Source organism: Melanotaenia boesemani, chromosome 13 (genome assembly GCF_017639745.1).
Source record: "Melanotaenia boesemani isolate fMelBoe1 chromosome 13, fMelBoe1.pri, whole genome shotgun sequence".
NCBI lineage: Eukaryota > Metazoa > Chordata > Actinopteri > Atheriniformes > Melanotaeniidae > Melanotaenia > Melanotaenia boesemani.
Window position 1 is genome coordinate 4724162 of NC_055694.1, and position 17519 is coordinate 4741680.

The following is a 17519-nucleotide window of genomic DNA, read 5'->3' on the forward strand; positions in this document are numbered from 1 at the left end:
TATAATTTTATATCATCTTCAGGTTTCAGTTTTCTGATTAAAGAAGCACAATAAAATAACTTAATGCCCCCTTGCTTAGGTTAAATTAATTTAAAAAAAGGCTTGGTATGTGACATACATGTCAGCTTTCAGTGTAGATTTTTTTTAATACATTTAATTAAGAGAGAAAATGAGGAAGACATTGTACAGCATGTTCCATAAAAATATCCTTTTATGTGTGCTTAAACATTTTTTATCATCCCTCCAGATTACAGTTACCCAAATAAAAGACATCAGTAAAACCAACCCTCTCAAAGGTTTCATGCACCTCCTCCATGTTTAATACATGTACACTACTGAAGAGCGTCATTACGAATCCTCTCTTTCCTCCCCTGTGACAAGATTGGATTGCATATGACACCTTATCTCAACCAAATGCTCGTTTGCACAGCACAGCCCAGTCGGTCTTAATCATTTTCTCCAGTTTTTCTAGGCGGTGTACTGTATTAGCACACAGGTGACAGGAGCATGGATGCTGGTAAGAAACTAAAAACATCCTCCTATCCCAACAGTCTGATGGCGAAGGCTTGATGGCACTGTGGTTTGGTGTTTAACAAAACTAAAAATGGCCTCAGAAAAGAAGTTACAAAACAAAAAGTTGCATTTTAATTTAATAAGCAATAATAAAAAATCACCTAAATATTTCAATCAAATATTTCAGGATTCCAGCGGCCTAACTTTGATGAAACATTCAGGGACAAGGCTGCATTTTGGCAGCACCGCCTGGTGATTAAAATATAACTCCTGGCCTGAAGGGAACATTATAGCTAAAGGTCAACTTGTTAAACTTTAAAATGCCACAGCCGGCGCACAACCGTCGTTAATAATACTTTGAGGAGGGATTTATGCTAAAATTAAGGAATAATCTTGAAATATTTAAGAATTAGGACAACACTGAAACATTTTTCAGAATGCTTTGATTTGAAGGTTTAGCATTTTCATAAACAATACTTTTTTTTTTTTTTTTTTTTGCTTTAATACACGTTAAACCCACTTTTTGCACATTTAATTCAACTTCCTCCTCTCACCCAAAAGCATGAGGAGACTGCTCCCAAGCTTTGCCTTAGATTAACCTGGATCCTGGTGCAGTGACTCTACCTTGCTAACCTTCCCAACAGGACATGTTTGTATCTTTAAAAATAAATGTTTGCAGCAAAACCAAATAAAATCGTTGGTTTATGAGCTTCACTCTGAGCTTACTGAAAATCTATTGAACATTTACTAAACAGATTCTCATAACCAGATCTTTCATGAGCTATAACAGGAAACTGCAGCCAGGGGTGAGCTCTCTTCAGTCCACACAGGATGGATTTCAGTTGCATTTTTAAGTCATCCAATTCATATTCATCCAACAAGATATATTTGTTTTAGTCTAGCATGCACATAGCATAGCAAAAGCACCCAAAAGGACATTTTTGTACTTGCAGAGTCAGGTTATTCTGATTTACTGATGAAACTACCAGAAAGAAGCACTAATAAAAGCTGGTGACCTACAATACTGTTCTTGAAGGCATTTTGTGCACATGAAGGCAGACAACCAAAGCTGCTGCTGAGCTAGCGTGTCGTTTTCCATTCATAGCTTCCAATGTTAGCATCCAATTGATTGCTTTCTAATAAGTTAAAGAACTTCAAAGTAGAATCAAGAAAGTATTATTTATCTGATTAGATGGTCAAAGTGTTTGAGCCAGTTCCAGTCTTCGTGTTAAACTAAACTAAGCTGAGATAAGTGAAGCTAAGCTAAGTTTAAGCTCACCTGCTAGCAGCAGCTTCACACTTAAGATGAAAATGTTTGTAAAATGGTTCCTTTAATATGTGAGGGCTTTAGCAAAAACATTACAGCCATTGTGGTGTCTGCCTGCTCAGTGTGTGACTTTCTGAAGCGCGCACAAGTCTAACGTTCCCAGACATAAAAACATAATTCCCTTGCAGGCCCAGAGCTCACAGCTTATGCTTTCATATCTCAGCGCTGAAAAACATCAGGGAGGGTATGTGAACTCTCTATGATGATGGATTGTTCATGGACATTAGAAAGAAATGATAGAACAGGCACCATTTTTGTATTGATTGTTTTTGGTAAAAAGCTCTATTAAAACAAGACATAGCACCTGTTAAGATGTCATGACTGGGCTTGAGCTCTGTACACCTAATCTAACCAGGCTGGTGAACATAGAAAATGTTCTCTTTAATAGACAATGTGATGTAAGATTGCACAGGACCAGTGCTTCCACTAAACCTGATCGATGTGAAGGAGAGTTTTCTTTATGAGAGATTTCATGTTGAGACAATCGCTTAAAGGCAAGTGTGGTTCTCAGACAAACACATAAAAGAATATTTCCAGAGCCCAGACCGCATCAAAGGGCACTTAAATCATAAATGCTCCAGGAACGAATGAATGCACCATAACCTTGTGCAGACATTGTGAATATTTGATGTCACAAACTGAAACACAGATGCAGCATGAAGTGTTTCTTTGTGAGGTAATACATTAAGTTTTTAAACCTAAATTTCTTCCATAACAGCTTTCTTGTTCTAATCTTTAGTGGTGCAATTGTTGAAATGACATCACACACTAAAGACTTAAATTAAACTTATCCCACTTCCTCTCTCAGGCGTTTGTTCTCTAATCCTGATGATTAATGAACAAATGGAGAAAGAATATTATATATCGAAGATGTGAGTCCTTAAGGAAACCTGGTGTAAAAGAAGGAACCTTCCATTTTTAAAAATATATGTGCTATCACGGTGTAACGTGGGGAGATGAAATGACAAATAATTGAAGAGGGCAATCTAGAATGGAGGGGGCATCCATCCTTGAAGCTGTACTAAAGCGAGATTGAAATAATAACTCAAGGATTACCAGTATGGCAGAATAGAGTTTCTTCATCTCCTCACACATCTTGGTCAGCGAAGTAAGATCCAGGTTGTACTTCTCAATTACCATCTGGAAAAGAGAGAACAGAACAAGAAGCCCCTGAGTTTGGTCAGTCTCCACTCAAATCAGTAATCACAATTATTTTTATTTCTTCTCAGATTAATTAAATATTCAAAAATGTGCATAAAAGGATGGAAGTTATGCCTTTGAGTTTTTCACTTTGAGTGGCACTAGATTTTTTTCAGTTTTTTTATGAGGATGATTAGAGAACTGAAGTGAACCTTTTGTAAAAATTTACAGTATGTTTCAGACACTTCACAGTTTTATTGTTCAGTCTTATTAATTCAAGGACTGCAAATAAAATACAAGGAAATCACCGACTGAATCACAGCACAGCTGACAAGCTTTTCTGTGCAGTGGTAAAAGACGACAGAATAAAAATGAAAACTTAGCATTATATAACACCCCGTTCATTACTGCTGACATAATTCTGCTAATTTAATCTGGGAGGAAAACAAGTAAAATCTTAATCACTGATTAGGTGGCAAGCACATAGACGGGGGTTAGCTGTGAGGGAGAGAAAGGTCTGCAGCTTAGTTATAATGTTGCTTCACCACAGCTGTCTGCTACTATAACCAATCACTCCGCCCGCCCTGGGTGGCCGGTGCCCGGCTGGGTTGGCATCTGCCGATCTTGGCCCGCCGAGGCCTGTGCGCCGTAGGGTGGGTGTTACAGGGGCTTTCCTCTCCTGCCTTCTGGGCGGATGCGTGGTTATACTTCGTGGTGGGGTGGCTGGGATTTGTGATCCAGGATTGCTGCTGATTGCCTGGGTCTTGGGGCCACCCTGGTCTGCCTCTGGCCTTCACAGAGGCGAGGCGTGATTTGCATGATCACACTCAACTTTGATCACTCTTCATTTTTTATGTTTTTTATTTTCTTTTTCTTTTCACATCAATACAATACCATTAGTTTTAGGTACTTTTTCATCATACAGATATTGGTATTGATATTGACACCTTTTACGCCTTAAAGGATAATTATGTTTGTACAGTGTGCATTAATATCTTTGTGGAATTTAAATAAAACTCAAGAACATCAATATTTCTTTTTTAAAAAGCATTTAAAACAATGATAAAAAATATATTAATGAGTAAATTAAAGCAAATAAGCTAGAATAAATTTTTCAAAATGATAAAATAATTCAGCTACAGATTAATATAAGATTATTCACATTTATTAGATGAAAAAATATATCATATGTAAAAGTAATATGATGAATAACCAGAAAAATATCAAATAAAACCTCCTCATCATAACAGCAGCAGCATCAATGAGGCAGCTGTAGCTCAGGAGGAGGAGCAGTTTTCCTTCCAGCCATAAGGTTGGTGGATCGAGTCCAGGCTTTCCCTGACTACGTGTAAAAGTGTCCTTGGGCAAGACACTTAACCCCATGTTGCCTTCCAATATGTCTGTCAGGGAATGAGTGTGTGTGATGAAAGCACTTTAAGTGGTCAAGCTGACAGAAAAAGTATTATATAAGTACAAATCCATTTACCATCATGACATCTGATAGGCTACCATAACCATGTGACACGGAAGGAACACACTATAATTCGGCTTCACACACAGTTTTATTGCCTTAAACTCTCAGAAGTGAAAACAAATGGCATGTTTTGTATCGGCAGATTATCTCGATACTTAAAAGTATCAAATTCGATATTTTGACTGGCTGATTTAGACTCGCCCATCCCTAATTTCAACTATTTTCACCGGTCCACACACACAGAATTGACATACTTCCGGGTTTTTCCAAGCTTTGATCTGCTCATCTGAAGCAGATAGTCTGAAATGTCGGTGGAATTAAACTGACAAGTATTTGTCTAACATAATATTTATTGGATAACATATAGATCTACACCAGCTCCACTCAGATAACCTCTTGTATCTTCCTTGTGCCATTATGGTAGATTTATCCTGGATTTATTCGCAGGAATCCTGTGGGTCAGATAAATTCATGCAGTAAACAAAGGGATGTGCTTTTTCACCTTTAGGTCTTCAGAGAACGTTGGGTGGTGAGCGCCAGCCTTTGTCTTCTTGCAGGTTTTTCTGTACTGAATGGCTTTTTGTACTTCATTCTTCAGCACTGAAGAAACACACAAAAAATACTGGTAAACATTAATTATATCTGAGCACTGAAGCAAGTAAAATCTTTAAATCAGACAGTTTTTCTGTGGTGTTGTGGAGCTCTGCGTTGTTGCTTGTGGCAACTGCTTATACCATAAAGACAATTTACCGGATTAAGAACCTAAATTGCCCAGATAAAGAAATGATGGGATTTAAATAAAGCATACTGAAACTGAAGTTACAGACACACTGACAATTGTTATTATAACACTTTCTAGTAACTTATATTACAGTGATTTCAGCAAATTTACGAATGACTAGTAGTAAATGTGATCTACTCACCGTCCACTTCTGCGGTCAAGCCTTTGATGGAAGCTTTCCAAAGGAAAAACAACAACAAAAAAAAAAAAACAGTCACACACAACAAAAATGCGCCTTTCACTTCACAGACCTCAATTGACCAGTACCACACTAACCTCCCCCCACCCCAATTTTGATAAAATCTCGACAAGCAAGTACCTCCTGCGACAGTTTCAAATTCTGCCAACTCTTTGGTAAAAGTGGCCAAGTGTGGTTCATGCAACATGATCTGCTCCACAAGGGCATGGAGCAAGGTGAACTTCTTATTCCTCCCACGCAGCTGGGAGAGCTGAGGATGGAGAAAACACAAAACCAAAAAGGTCAAAATGACTATAAAGGAAAAAGGACAAGTGTTCAGTGGTATGTGGACCACCACATTGGGTCTCCTCCTCCCAGCTTTCATTTGTGAGACTTTCCAGAAACTTCTTCAATAAGGAGGATAAAGTGGTTTTTGGTGGATTCTGTCCTCTTTGGATCTTGTACATTTTGTACTTTGACAAAGCACCTGTTCCAAAAATGTGCTTCTCTCTACGAGATAATGCCAAATTTGGATTTTTAATATGACATGAGTAATAACTTTGTTTTTTTGTTGTTGTTGTTTTTGTTTTTGTTTATATATATATATATATATATATATATAAATTAACAATATTCCACATATTAATCTCTATGTTTTAATGCATTAAAGTATCGGTGGATCCCCAGCAAAGACATTCTCGAAACAGCTTGTCTGAATTAGTTTTAATCCATGAGTCTTATAAGACACTATATAAATAAGGGCTTTTTTCAACTGCTAGACTTTTATCAAATAGCAATGATGACTAAAATTCTAGCCATGTTGCAGCAGACATTGCCACATAATTGAAATTCAACAGGGATCCTGTAACAGCCCCTCACAGTCTTTTTCTAAGTTATGTTGTTTACCAATTTAAGCCCTTAAGGGCTACATGTACGAGACATGAACCGAGTACTGATGCTTACAAGAACCAGTAAAAAGATCTGAGATAACCTCAATGCATTTTTCTTGAAAGCAGTAAGTCATTAATTTAAGGTGAGTCTGTCTCGAGCAAAAACAGCTTACTCGTCTCAGACAGACCTGGAAACACCTCAGGGGTAACGCAAGGTCTCTGATTCATTAAATGAAGCTGAGGACTTTTGCCTCTGTGTGTCGAACATTGCCTCTCAAACCTCCCTGTAGAAAGAGTTACTCTGACTTCAGTTTTACCAACTGAAGTCAGAGGGATTCAGAAAAGTCATTCCCCCCAAGACAAAAGCAGGCCATACAGCAACTTTAAAGAAATGAGTTTAAAGAACAAATCTGTTAGCTCCTCTCCAGAGTTAGATGGAAAATTAATCTTTGTTGCATCTCTGATAGATTTACCGAATGTATTGATATGCTTAAAAAATTCTGCAAACCTCCAGTAACATTTAACATTTCTGATCCTTTGAGATCTGCACAACTTTCCCATCTATGCCATGATTCAACGGCTGGAGTGATATTTGACTCTCAGAGCAAATATTCAGACGATGTGCACTTGCAAGTGTTTGTCTTATACAAAGGAAATTTTAAGGAAGTGGTGGAGGGAGTGGACTTCATCTCACAGCCTATATTCTTATTTAAGTTGCCTGTAACAGTAAAAAAAAAAAAGATTCATATAATAGTTTTAATATTAAAACTTAGGTTTCTTTTAGCATTTAAATGTTTAGCTGAATTGATTGTTGTGTTTTTATTACTTGAAAATGAATCTTTTGTGCTGCTATAGTACAGAACAGCCGTGTTACTGCCATAAAGTATGTTAAATACTAAATAAGTTGTGAATTTGGTCTTAAAAGATGTGGAGGGTTCACAAAAACACAAAGAGGTGAGGGAATTTGGGACAGATGAAGGCAGGAAACAAAATTGGCCTTTGTTCTTCAACATTTAAACATTTCTTCAAAGTTTTTCTATCAGTAAGTTAAGATTCAGTCTTGGGCTGCACGATATATCAAAAATTTACTTTCATTGCGATGTTAGCCTGTGTGATATACATATATCTGGCTGCGCGGTGATGTGGTGGTTAGCATGGCGGCCTCACAGCGAGAAGCTCACTGGTTTGAGCCTTAGCTGATGGGAGGTTCGAATAGTGGCCTTTCTGTGGGGACTTCTCTCCGAGTACTTCGTCTTCCACCCACCATCCAAAGACATGCATGTTAGGTTAAGTCTAAAATTCTCCCTCCGAGTTAGTGTGAGTGGTTGTTTGCTTCTCTGTGTTGGCCCTAAGATGGACAGGTGACGTGTCCAGGTGACCTGCCTCTTGCCTGCTAATTACTAAGAGACTCCAGATTCCTCGCGATCCTGAATTGTACTAAAGGAAGTGATGTGACACTTTTACAAATGCTGCTGTGCATTCAAGCTCTGTGTGCATCAATGGTGGATCAATGGACTCTTCATAGATGCTCCATGTAGATGCTAAAGGCTGCGGCACTAGAGCACATGGAGTGAGTGTTGTGATAGTGGAAGATAACCAGAGAAGCGATGAATATGGGGGCGTAGAACAACTGGTGGTTAATACATCAAAAATAGAATGAACTCTGCAAAACATGTCGAATACTTGCGCCAAGCACCTGGGGAAACATTTAAATGTTAGATGTTAAATCTCCAACTGCCACCAACAGTACAACCACAAGCAGCTACAGATGAATCCTGCAGCCATTTTGAGTGTTGGGTCATCTGGCGGCACCGCCATTACTGCAAGCTCTAATTACCTCACATGATGACATGGACAGTAGCATGGATATCTGGACTGATGACTGATAAGGGTATCTATCATATCTGGTGATCTCAGTTATTCTGTTTGTTTCATATTAGTTAGACATCAGTGCATTAATGGAAACTATGATTCATCTGACAGAAGCTGCTGACAATCCACACTTGAATATAAAACACCAGTCTCGTTAATTTATCAAACATTTTAGCTTCAAGCTTTTGCAGGCTGTTCATTTTCTGTTTGATCTTTAATGCTTAAACTGAAGGACACCACTATACGTGAAGTTTTATTTATTGCAGATCATATCATCATTTTAATTTTCAACGGTGTTGTCGCATGTTTTTCTGATTTCGTGCAGCTCTAAAGCAGTCCGGGGTGGATGGCATTTAAAACAGTGTCTATCTCCAACTTGACCACTAGGTGTCAGTAATTGACACACTAATTTTACTTAGGGCTGCAGTTATTTATTTTTTATGAATTAACTTAAATTAACACAGTTATACATTGAGCTACTGTGGATCATTTAATAGATTTGTTTTAATTGGATTATATTTGCACCACAGTGAACTGGACTGAATTGGACTGTATCTTTAAAAGTGCCTTGAGATGAAATGGTGCCACACCAATGAAGGTGGTTTGAACAGAGCTGAACTGCTCCCTTCGTTGGTTATTAAGGTTTAGGTAACAAAACAGTTTGAGATACTGGCAAGACCTTTTGGTTACAGGATTAAGAAAAGATTCTAGTTTGGTCTAAGACACACCCTTCAAAGAACCTGCACACTGAAAATAAATAATTTTAAAAAAAGGTACCCATTGTAGTTGAAGGTTCCTAAAAGTGTTGTTTTAGGATGAATTGGGGAGGATCTCTCAGTTCAGTTGAAGGTTTGCAGAAATACATGACAACTTGTCAGTTTTTAGTGGCTGAAGACACAAACGGTTAACTTACTGCTATCACCTAACAAGTTGTCTGTGTTTGTTCAGAGTTTTGTACGGATCAAATAAACAATATATAACAGTCTAATTGGTTTAGAGCCAGAAATTGTGTTATAAAACTTCTAGAACAGTGGTTCTCAACCCAGGGTACCTGACCCCTCAAAGGTGTGCCCCCCAAAGAGCACAGGGGTCCGCCGAGGCTTTCACTGTACAAAGCCAGTGTGTTTGAAATTTAGGTCTTGTCATCAGAGAGAAGAGTTGAAGCATATTTCTTTTAGTTTTTATAATGTGGATGTTTTGTTATTATAAAACTAACATTTTTGAAGCCTGAAAAATCTTTTGAAACCAGGTCCCAAAGTGAATAAATGAGGGTCATTCGAATCTGATATATAATAATGTTTTAAAATATATTTATTGTTTAAAAAAATAAATAAAAACACTTATTATGGCACACCTTGTGCATCATTGTTGTATTGTTGTACTTAGTGAGGTCAGTGAGCTAGTGGAGCTATGCTGGTGGTGTAGTTCATGTCTATCCTGGTAACTTTGATTTTTCCTGCACCATTTTATCATGACACATCTGAAAAATGCCACAGTGTAGATGATTCGTCCTTCCATCCATTTTCTATACCTGCTTAATGAAATTAAACTTTGCTGCTACTGTATGCTGCTTGTTTAATCAGAAACAGGAACAAAAAAAAAAAAGCATATGTGTTTTATGTATGGATGCTCACAGCACACTACAAACGGTCCACGGTGCTGAAGGAAACAGAACGGATCACATTTGGATGATTTAATTGATTAAATTAAATAAATAAATAAAACACAAAGCTGACAAATAAATGCTATTCTTTTCAAGACACATCAGGAACCTGTCATGATCATGGGCTGTGTTTGTGTCATGATCATGTATGTTGTTTTTTAGTTGTGATTTTGGTTCATAGTTCTGGTTTTTGTCATGTTTAGTTTCTGTTTAGATCATGGTTTGGTTTCTGCTTTTGTCATGTTTAGTTCAGTTTGTAGTTTTCCCTTGTGTGCTGTGTTTTCTGTTCCTGGCTGGTTAGATCACCTGGTCTGATTTCTCATTCACTTCACCGGTTCCTCATTACTCCCTCTGTGTATATATATACCCCATGGTTTTCAGTTTGCCCTTGTCAGATCCTTATTTAGTTCATCCCTGTCGTGTGTGGTTCCCTGTCCTGAGGTTTGATAGAATAAACCTTTTAAATGCACCGATTCTGCCTCCTGCCTTGACTGCCTGCATTTGGGTCCTCACCTCCGCCGCCATTCATGACAGAACCTTTTTGAAAAATTAAATGTAACCTGAAAATGAACTAATTTTAGGGCTCCCCCTCAAAGTATCAGCTGAATGTCTTTAGGGGAGCTCCTGCGCCTTTCAGGGGAGCCGAGCTCCCCTTAGCTCCCCCGTAATTCGAACCCTGGTTACAGGGGGGCTAGATCCTGTACTAGCAATTTGCAGGCGAACGGCAGGGTACATCCAGGACAGGTCACCAGTCCATCACAGGGCCAACAGACAGACAAACAACTACTCACTCACTCCTAGGGAGCATTTAGAGTGACCAAATAGCCTCAAATAACCTAACATGCATGTCTTTGGACGGTGGGAGGAAGCCAGAGTAACCAGAGAGCCCATGCACACATGCAAACTCCACACAAAAAGGCCGGCATTAGATTAGGAGGAGAAACTGCAACACGACACCAAAACGATGTGTACCCCGTACGCTCGAGAGCGAGAGCAAACTCACCAGCGTCAGCTACGGCATAACCGACCGCACGCAGACGCTGCACAAGTATAAATCCACCTGTAGTGTGGACATACTCAGTCACATGAAGGAAATATAAAAAAAATAATTTGTATGAAAATGGTGGCGCTCAGCGTGTTTTGATGGTAGACAAGCGGGTTAATATCAGAACAAACACTTTAATCTATAAATGTTTGAACATCAGTTATGAGGAACACAACTCAATCAAGCTGACTACCATGGGATGTAGGTATATCATGCTAGTTGTTTACTGAGGTATTAAACCACATCCATACTAAATGTAACACAAAACCTTGGCTCAATCCTTAGTTTAATTTAAGGTTCATTCATTTTTGTTCAGTGTAAATAACATCAAACTAAACGCACTTAATGATGGCTCTTAATGAGCTGCACTTTGTGCAAAGTTTAATTTCTCCAGTGAATCCAGGCAGTGACACAACTGTCTGTTTGTGTCACAGACCTGAGTGAACCTGCACAGCCAACAAAAAAACAGAGAGATGCACAGAGGCCCTGCTGTGTATGTCAATGAGCAGTCTTATTAGGCTAGAGGAGAAACTCAATCAAAGGTCAGGCAGCAGTGGAGGAATCATACCTTGGTTAAGGAGGAGAGGCGGAATCCCTTGGCCTTTTCCTTTCCGGCATTCTCATTGAGGTAATTGCCAACAGTGAGCAGGTACTCCAGCACGGAAACAAATGACCTGCAGTTGTACAGCTGCGTGCACATTCTGATCTTCTGGTTAATCAGCTGGAAAACAAACACAGGAGCACAGAGCAAAGTCATTTTGTTCTATAATTCAATTTCACACATGTGCTCTTATTCATTTCCTCAGACAGCTTTGTGAAATTTAAGTGAAATACAGCTGAGACTTGGTGGGTTCAGAACTTGCTGACAAAGTCAAAAAAGATAACTTAAAGCTTTATAATTTTACATTCTCACAGCACCTCATTTGACCTCATAAAATGAATAATTAGGATCCTGTTGTGAGGCAAGATTATTATTCAGTATGCAATTGTGTCAAGTACAAATTTCCCTGTAGAATATCACACAATCTCCCTATTTAACCACCTCTGAACAGATCCTGTTGAATATGGATAGAAATCATGCTGGGAAAAAAATCAAAGTGGGATTTTAGGTTCTGCCAATGGTGTATTAGAGGAAAACAGAAGTTGGTGCTTTGGGAATTGTAGTACTTGAAAAAGAGTTATTTTTTCCAAATAAAGCCCACGCCAGCCCAGCAACAACAATCCCACCATATGTTCCTGTTTTAAGAATAACCTCCCGAAAGCCTACAAGTGGGACAGCCGCAATTAAACAGAGGAGAAAGCAGAAATCCGGTTACATCATATAAACTGGGTCTATGCAGGACCATCGGCAATGATGTGGAAAAATGTACCTGCTTTTTAAAAGGGCACACCCTTTTGGAATGGAAGTACTACTTTAGCTAAATACAAAAAATAGACTAAATATATGTAAGCTGCCACCACTTTATAAACACAACTAGTTCTAATCCTGGAATTATAAATATACCACACCACAAAGAGGTCTACTTCTATAAGGCCTCTATTTATATCAAACAACATGAATTTGGAGCTTTTTTTTCTTGCATAAATGTGATTTCCATCAGTTCATGGATCATAAGTCTATATGTTCTTTGTTTAAAGAGAATTATGATTGGAAAAGTTGTCCAGGTTTCAGTAGGCAGTGTCACGGTTTCTGGGTTTTGGTGGGTGTTTTGATTGTTTAGGATTTTGGTTTTTGTCATGATTAGTTTGGTCATGTTCTTGGTTTGTAGTTATGTTCATGCTTTAGTTTTCAGTTTTGTCATGCTTGGTTTTCCCTCTTGTGTTCCTGTGGTTTTCTGTTCCTGCCTCGTTAGTTCACCTGGTCTGATTAGTCATCCACTTCACCTGTGTCTTGTTACTCCCTCTGTGTATAAGTACTCCCGGTTTTCAGTCATTCATTGTCAGATCCTCATTTTGTCATGTTTGGTTTTTGTTCTCTGGAGTTTATCCCCGTCATCTATGGTTGCCTGTCTTGTGTTCCTGGGAAATAAACCTTTTACCTGCACCAGTTCTGCCTCCTGCCTGCATTTGGGTCCTCACCTCCGCCGCCATTCGTGACAGGCAGAGGTTTTGTTTCCTATTTTTAAAAGAGCTAGGTAGTTTTTCTAGTCTATTTTGCCCTCATTTCACTCCCCTCCTCAAGGAGGAAATCTGATTTCTTTTGTGCTTATTTGCTTTATGAATCTTGTTTGTATGATGGGATTTAAAACTATTTCAACCAAAAGGTTGATAAATGATTGCCCAGTTTATCTAGAGGAGACTTCTGCTTCTTCAGCAAAGCAGGTGACATTTATACAGCAGAAGCTTTTCACACACGACAATTTCACATCCATGTTTACCTTTGTGCACACAAATCAATGAAAGGCTACATATTCTGTCACAATGATGTTTTAGTTTCAGCTCCATTGTGACTTTACTTGGAACAGATTTGACATAAAAACTACTGAAAATGTTACATTTGTTTTTTGTCTTTGAGTGCATTGGAGAATCTGATGATGCCTCCCTCTCTACTGCATCACCAGCTGAAGCAGTAAGTGCACGCAGGCATTTAAAGAAGAGGCTGCATCCACAACGCAGAGTAATACCCGTCATCCTGGAAACACCAAAAGAAAAAAGCACACCGTAGGTGAAATGATTCTTAAGAGGCCTGCCGAGTCAGAGAATGGAAGATTTAAAGAGGACACTCAACTCTAAACAGAATACATAGTGCAGGTTGTGAAGGCTGGCATGTGGTGTATTGTCACTCAGTGTCTGCATGCAAATACCAAAGTTTAGACTGAACAACCTTTTCCAATAAATCTAAGGTGGAAGAAAGAAAACACCACCAGAAGCAAAGCCAGGAGTAAACTGAAGCTTAATTAATTGCTAATCTTTCTTGTTGAGTCATCATGCCAGCACACGATATATTAGTCTCTGTGTGTAAGACAAAGGGAAATTAGTGTCACAGTCATTGGATTACAGTGCCATCCTTCTTATCAGTTCTTTCTGTTCGTCCTCAGCCAGTCAGCAGACGAGAGATTAGGACTAAAGCAGTGATGCTGAAAGAAACAGAAGCTTTAGAGAAACACATCAAAAAATAAAAATCCAGCTGAGGACCTGCGAGGTATTTTTGTCTGCCTGCAATATCTTCGCTGCCTGCAGTCCCCAATGCCAATAAACAAACAGTCTTCTATAACACTGCTAGCTATTAGTTTTAGTAATAATAAATCTGGAATTTAGTGCACAAGACAAAACATTCTTCTGTGTATGGAGATGTTTATACAACGATGGGAACTTTTTTCTTTAACTTTACCTTTAAGAGAGTCGAGAAATGGAAAATCATTCATTTTCCTTTGCAGGGTGTGTGTGTGTGTGTGTATGAGTGTGTGATGGGGGGGTTTCATTGGTTTTAGATTAAACCAAAAAACCCTTTTACACCAGCTTTCAAGACAACTGAACATGATTTGATTAAAACCAATCTTTTCTTATAAAATAAAGTGTCTCTAAGTGTTAGCAAATAGAAGACTTCCAACTACCCTAAACTCAAAAATCTAACTCCAAGTGAAAAGCTTTCACATAATAATGTCAGTTTGTCCAAAGATGTCATCATTCATTTAATCTTTGAGCCATGATGTGTCTGAACATTAATGTTTGCAAACAGAATGAAAGTTTAATTGTGTGCTGCGGAAGCTAGCATCTCCCCAGAAAACAGCCCAATGCCTGGCTGAAACCTTGATTTGATGCTGTAGGTCAGCGGCGCCCATGTACAAGTCTTCGATAGCTACTATCCTGCAACCTACATGCATCCCTTCTCCAACACACCTGAATCAAATGGCTGAATGTGAATGTCATTCAGCTCTGCAGAGGCCTGGCAACGAGCCATTCATTTGATTCAGGAGTGCTGGAGAAGAGACGCATCTTAAAGTTGCAGGATAGTAGCTCTCAAGGTCTGGACTTGGGCATCCCTGCTGTAGATGATGATGGAAACTCACAGGCTGTAGGTCGTTCATGCTGATGGGAAGCTCCCTCAGAGTCAAAAGCAGGTCGAGTTGTGTGCTCAGGTACGGGATGTTGCACATCTGCAGCAGAGAAAACATGTGAGGCTAATGAGCACACATAAGAGAGTGCAATTATCTCACCATCACACAGCCTATTTCCATGTTATTATTCAGAATGATCTAAGGAAGCAGTGCCAGCTGAGAGGTGCAACAAGAGAAACCAGGTGGCTGAGCTGGGTGTGTTCATCCACTCTGACTTTGGTAAAATTGCTGCAGCAAAGTGCTGCAGGTCTGTCGACAGGCTGGTTTAACAGAGAAATTGAAGGCTTGACACTTTGAAACGACTGGCTGAGCCGCCAAGTCGACCTTTGTGTCTTTGCTAACCTCTAATAAATCACTCCACACTGTCAGACCATCTCACTCGTGCTCATGCACCATCTCCTGGAAGCCAAAGGGCAGCTGGTCTGACAGAGACGTAACGAGGGATATTAGGATTAGTGTTTGAAATCTAGACCACGTAATTATTTGCCTTTTTGGTTTTTTTTTTTTTTTTCTTTTTTACTTTTTGTCTTCAACAGCGTGTTTTTGTTTATATGCTGAAGCATGTGTTCCTCGTGTTGTCACATTCACTGACACGTACATTACCAGTAGGAGGTGAATAATGCTCCCAAACCAAGCTAACACTTTAATCTTTTACCATTAAAAATGTGTTCACACACCTGTCACTATTTAAAGTAATCACACTCAGAAAAAGTGATGTTGTGCTTTCACTGCAAAACACATATAATTACCAAGAAATACAAAGGTGCAGACATCTGTGACAGGATTGGATTTGTTTACGGAAATGTCAGCATTTCCACACCCCTGTTTTTTTATGTGTGTGTATTTTTATTTTACTTTACTTTTTGTTTTGTTTTGTTTAATAGCAAAAGAAGTGTTGCAAACAATTACAAGAGGAAAAAGAAGGGAATGATTTTTCAGGATTGTTAAGACGATGATGATGATGAAACCATTTTTAAGTGTCATTATGATCAAGGCTCTGCAGCTTGTTTGGAAACTCTGAGGATACATTAGACACAGCAGAGAAATTTTATTAAGCAGCTGTATTAAGCAGATAATGCACAAAGCTCAGATCATCTCCAGCTGCTTTCTTGAACATGATGACAATGAGTTCACTGGACTCCAATGGCCTCCACAGTCCCCATCATAACATCATAACATGACATGAAATGAATGAAATGAAAAATACTTTATTAATCCCAAAGGGAAATTCAATATTGTAGTAGTAGTAATTTTTTTTTTTTTTTTTTTTTTTTTAGTAAAGTAAAACAATCACATTAATTAATTAAGGGCTTTGTTCTTCAGCCTGATAGCTGCTGGAAGGAAGGATCTTCTGTATCTCTCTGTCTTGCATCGGACTTGAACAAGCCTCCCACTGAACACACTCTGTTGTTTCGTCACGGCGTGGTGTAGAGGGTGTGAAGGATCTTCCATTATCTTCGTCAGCTTGTACAGAATTCTTTTTTTGATGATCAACTCCAGCGGCTCCAGAGTTACTCCAAGCACAGAACCGGCTTTCTTGATCAGTTTGTTAATTCTTTTCAAGTCTCTGGTTCTGATGCCGCTGCCCCAGCAGATTGCTGCAAAGCTGATTGCACTTTCAACAACAGACCTGTAGAACATTTGCAACATTTTGGTGCAGACGTTAAAAGATCTCAGCTTCCTTAAGAAGTAGAGTCTGCTCTGACCTTTCTTGTAAATGTACTCAGTGTTGCTTTTCCACTCAAGTCTGTTGTCCAGCTGAACTCCAAGGTACTTGTATTCCTCCACCACCTCCACCTCCTCTCCCATGATGGAAACACTTCTATGTGTGTTCTTGTTCCTCCTGAAGTCAACAATCATCTCCTTTGTTTTCTTGGTATTCAAGATGAGATGATTGTCACCGCACCATTTCACAAACTGACCGACCAGTTCTCTGTACTCTGCTTCTTGTCCATCACTGATACACCCAACAACTGCTGAGTCATCAGAGTATTTCTGCAGATGACAGAACTCAGAGTTGTACTGGAAGTCTGAGGTGTACAGCGTGAATAGAAATGGTGAAAGTACAGTCCCTTGTGGTGTTCCAGTGCAGCTGACCACCATCTCAGACACACAACCTTTCAGTCTCACAAACTGTGGTCTGTTTGTGAGGTAGTCATAAATCCAGGTGGTTGTGGAGGGATCCACCTGGAATTTCTGCAGCTTCTCACACAGCAGAGCAGGCTGAATCGTATTAAAAGCACTTGAGAAATCAAAGAACATGACCCTCAAAGTGCTGCCTGACTGGTCCAGATGAGAGTGGGCTCTCTGAAGCAGGTATATGATGGCATCTTCAACCCCAAGCCCATTACGGTATGCAAACTGTAATGGGTCCTGAAAGGTGTTCACCTGCTTGCTGAGGTGAGCCAGTAAGAGTCTCTCCAGGACTTTCATGACGTGAGATGTCAGGGCGACTGGTCTGTAGTCTTTTGGTTCAGCTGGTTGTGGTTTTTTAGGCACTGGAACAAGGCAGGATGTTTTCCACAGCACCGGGATTCTTTTCTGGCTCAGGCTGGTGTTGAACAGGTGCTGGAGAATC

The 17519-nt window shown here is 39.3% G+C and overlaps 1 protein-coding gene across 2 annotated transcripts in view; it reads right to left on the reverse strand.

Moving 5' to 3' along the window:
• Positions 1–17519, reverse strand: part of LOC121652048 (formin-like protein 13) — a 47791-nt gene that overhangs the window by 4139 nt on the left and 26133 nt on the right. For both annotated transcript variants that reach the window (XM_042004584.1, XM_042004583.1), the window contains 6 exons: positions 14894–14980; positions 11452–11604; positions 5555–5684; positions 5378–5410; positions 4957–5054; positions 2897–2980 (listed from right to left, as the gene is read on the reverse strand). In XM_042004584.1, the coding sequence (XP_041860518.1) occupies positions 2897–2980; positions 4957–5054; positions 5378–5410; positions 5555–5684; positions 11452–11604; positions 14894–14980 (585 nt within the window). The remainder of the gene's footprint in view (positions 1–2896; positions 2981–4956; positions 5055–5377; positions 5411–5554; positions 5685–11451; positions 11605–14893; positions 14981–17519) is intronic.